Below are 2188 nucleotides of genomic sequence, written 5' to 3'. Positions count from 1 at the left end.
TAGAAGTCTGTCCGTGCTCAGATTCCCTCTTCTGTCTGTGGCCACAGCATCAAGCTCAGCTCTCCCAAGCGTGGGGACTCATGAGTCAGGCCCAACAGAGACCTTGGCAGGGAATGCTTGCAGCTTCTGTGTTTCTGGAGTTTCCTCTTTGTTAGCAACCTCAGTGCAAACACAACCTCCTCGCTTTTATTCTCAGATTGGAAGTTTACCCTGCCTTCCTGTTCTTCTTAGCCACCGGTGGCGTCTATCACCCGGTAAGTGATGCTGCCATGCAGGTCTGCATGACTGAACTCTGCTCTTGCTCCGTGACTTGGGGAGGGTGGGGGGCCGCAGGCCAAGCCAGCCCCTCTGGAGGCAGCAGGATGCTTCACTAGTCACATCACACTTCACAGCTGTGCGCCTTCTGAAAGCGTGCAGAATCTATCCAATATAAACCTTCCCTGGCACAACTTGAGGCCATTTCCTCATGTCCTATTGCTTGTTAGTTGGGAGAAGAGACCAACACCCACCTCACTACAACCTCCTTTCATGTAGTTGTGGAGCGATGTAGTGGTAGAAGCCCTTGTACAGGGGAACCACAAGTATTTAATAAACTCATTACTGCTGCTTTAAGCTGTTGGACTCCTTTCCTCCCCCTAAGGGTGCCTTGTTGGACAAACCAAAGCACTCATAGCTTCCAGTCCATGAGTGGGAGGGGTCCCTCCAAACCTGCCTGGTTCTTCCAAGCCCTGCAGGGTCCTGCTGGGCTTAGAGCAGTACTACTCAGCAGCTGGTTGTCTGGAGGACAAGAACCTTTTTCCTGACATCTAAATACACTTTCATGAGGAGTGAGGAACATGGTGATCTTCCCACTCACTTCCACCACCAAAGGAGGTGCACAAAGGATCAAAAAAGGCCTGGATTATTTTTAACTGAAAGATGTAGACAGCTCATGAGGAGGCAGGTACGTGTGAGAGGCCAAAAGCAGTAGCTTTCTTTACCACCAAAAGACAAATCAGGTCCTTGAGTATTCCTTTTTGGAGAGGGAAGGAAGCAGCATAGGCAAATCTGGCAAACTGGAGCCATGCTGCAGCAAGCTCTAAATCATTTAGAGTCAAGGTAGAAGTTTGTAGCACCTGCAACAGGAACACCCATACACCTGCTGGAGGCAGTGGAGAATCAGTCACCCCCCAACACCAGGCTGACTCCCCGTTGTCCTAGCAAGGTCAGGACCCACACTGTAGTTGGTGGTCACTTTTTTGAAGGAGAGCTGTTGTAACAGCTAAGCACATACAAGCGACAAGTCTCCTAACCCTTTAATGCTTCTCATTTCTCTCTAGCGGATTGCCACGGGGCTTGGCATCACCTGGATCCTTGGGAGAGTCCTCTACGCCCATGGCTACTATACAGGAGGTAGGTCTTTACCCTGCAGCACAGAAGGTGCTTGGAAACTCATGTTTCCTATAGTGGCCTCAGGGCTTTGTTCTCCAGTTCATGTTAAGGAGGCAGCATAAAGCTTCCAGTCAGGATGTGGAGAAAAAGGGTGCAGGTCCACAGGCTGCTAACTGCAGTACGCTTCTCCTACTGATAGGAAGAGCACTGATCTAGTAACAGCACAGACTGAGGGTAGGGACGTGGCCCAAGCTGGTGCCTGCTGTTTTGCCTTGAAATTTTATCTCTTTCCTGCTCCCTCTAATTTTCAGGATGGGCTAGCCTTTCAGTGATGGGCTGCCGAACTGACAAAATGGGTCTTTTTTTTTCCAGATCCAAAAAATCGAAGGAGAGGGGCCTTCGGTTCAGCTGCGCTTATTGGGCTAGTGGGCACAGGCGTGTATTCAGCTTGCCAGCACCTCGGCTGGATCTGCCAGGACTAACTGACCATCATGATGTCTGCCTGAGAAGCTAAAGGGATTTTCATTTTGTTTTCGTTTAGAACATTTAATTTCCTGGGTTTTTTTTATTTTCTGTTCATTCAATAAAATGAAGTTGTCAATTCTGTATTTTCATTCCAAAGTTACAGAGGGTGTTCTTAAGAAGTTTTGCAGACTGCTAGAACAACTCTGGTTTTATAAGGACTAAGAAATCTACCTGTCAGACAGAGATGTCCTAGCTTTTATGATCTTCATGACTGAAAAGCCATCTTGCAACCTATTTAACCCATACAGCAGCAGCCCCATTTCTCGACCCCTCAATTCATGTCACTTTGAGA

At 48.3% G+C, this 2188-nt stretch overlaps 1 protein-coding gene across 1 annotated transcript in view; it reads left to right on the top strand.

Annotated features, from left to right (window-relative positions):
* MGST3 (microsomal glutathione S-transferase 3) overlaps nucleotides 1-1900 on the top strand; it is a 3678-nt gene extending 1778 nt beyond the window's left edge. Inside the window, exons 3-5 of the mRNA XM_010085245.1 lie at nucleotides 197-254; nucleotides 1320-1392; nucleotides 1744-1900. Coding sequence (XP_010083547.1) covers nucleotides 197-254; nucleotides 1320-1392; nucleotides 1744-1853 — 241 coding nt within the window. The 3' untranslated portion in view covers nucleotides 1854-1900. The remainder of the gene's footprint in view (nucleotides 1-196; nucleotides 255-1319; nucleotides 1393-1743) is intronic.
* Nucleotides 1901-2188: the final 288 nt, after the last annotated feature.

This window comes from Pterocles gutturalis, unplaced genomic scaffold (genome assembly GCF_000699245.1).
Source record: "Pterocles gutturalis isolate BGI_N339 unplaced genomic scaffold, ASM69924v1 scaffold44816, whole genome shotgun sequence".
NCBI lineage: Eukaryota > Metazoa > Chordata > Aves > Pterocliformes > Pteroclidae > Pterocles > Pterocles gutturalis.
The sequence above is the reverse complement of the archived record's forward strand: the minus strand, read 5'-3'. Positions and strand labels throughout refer to the sequence as shown.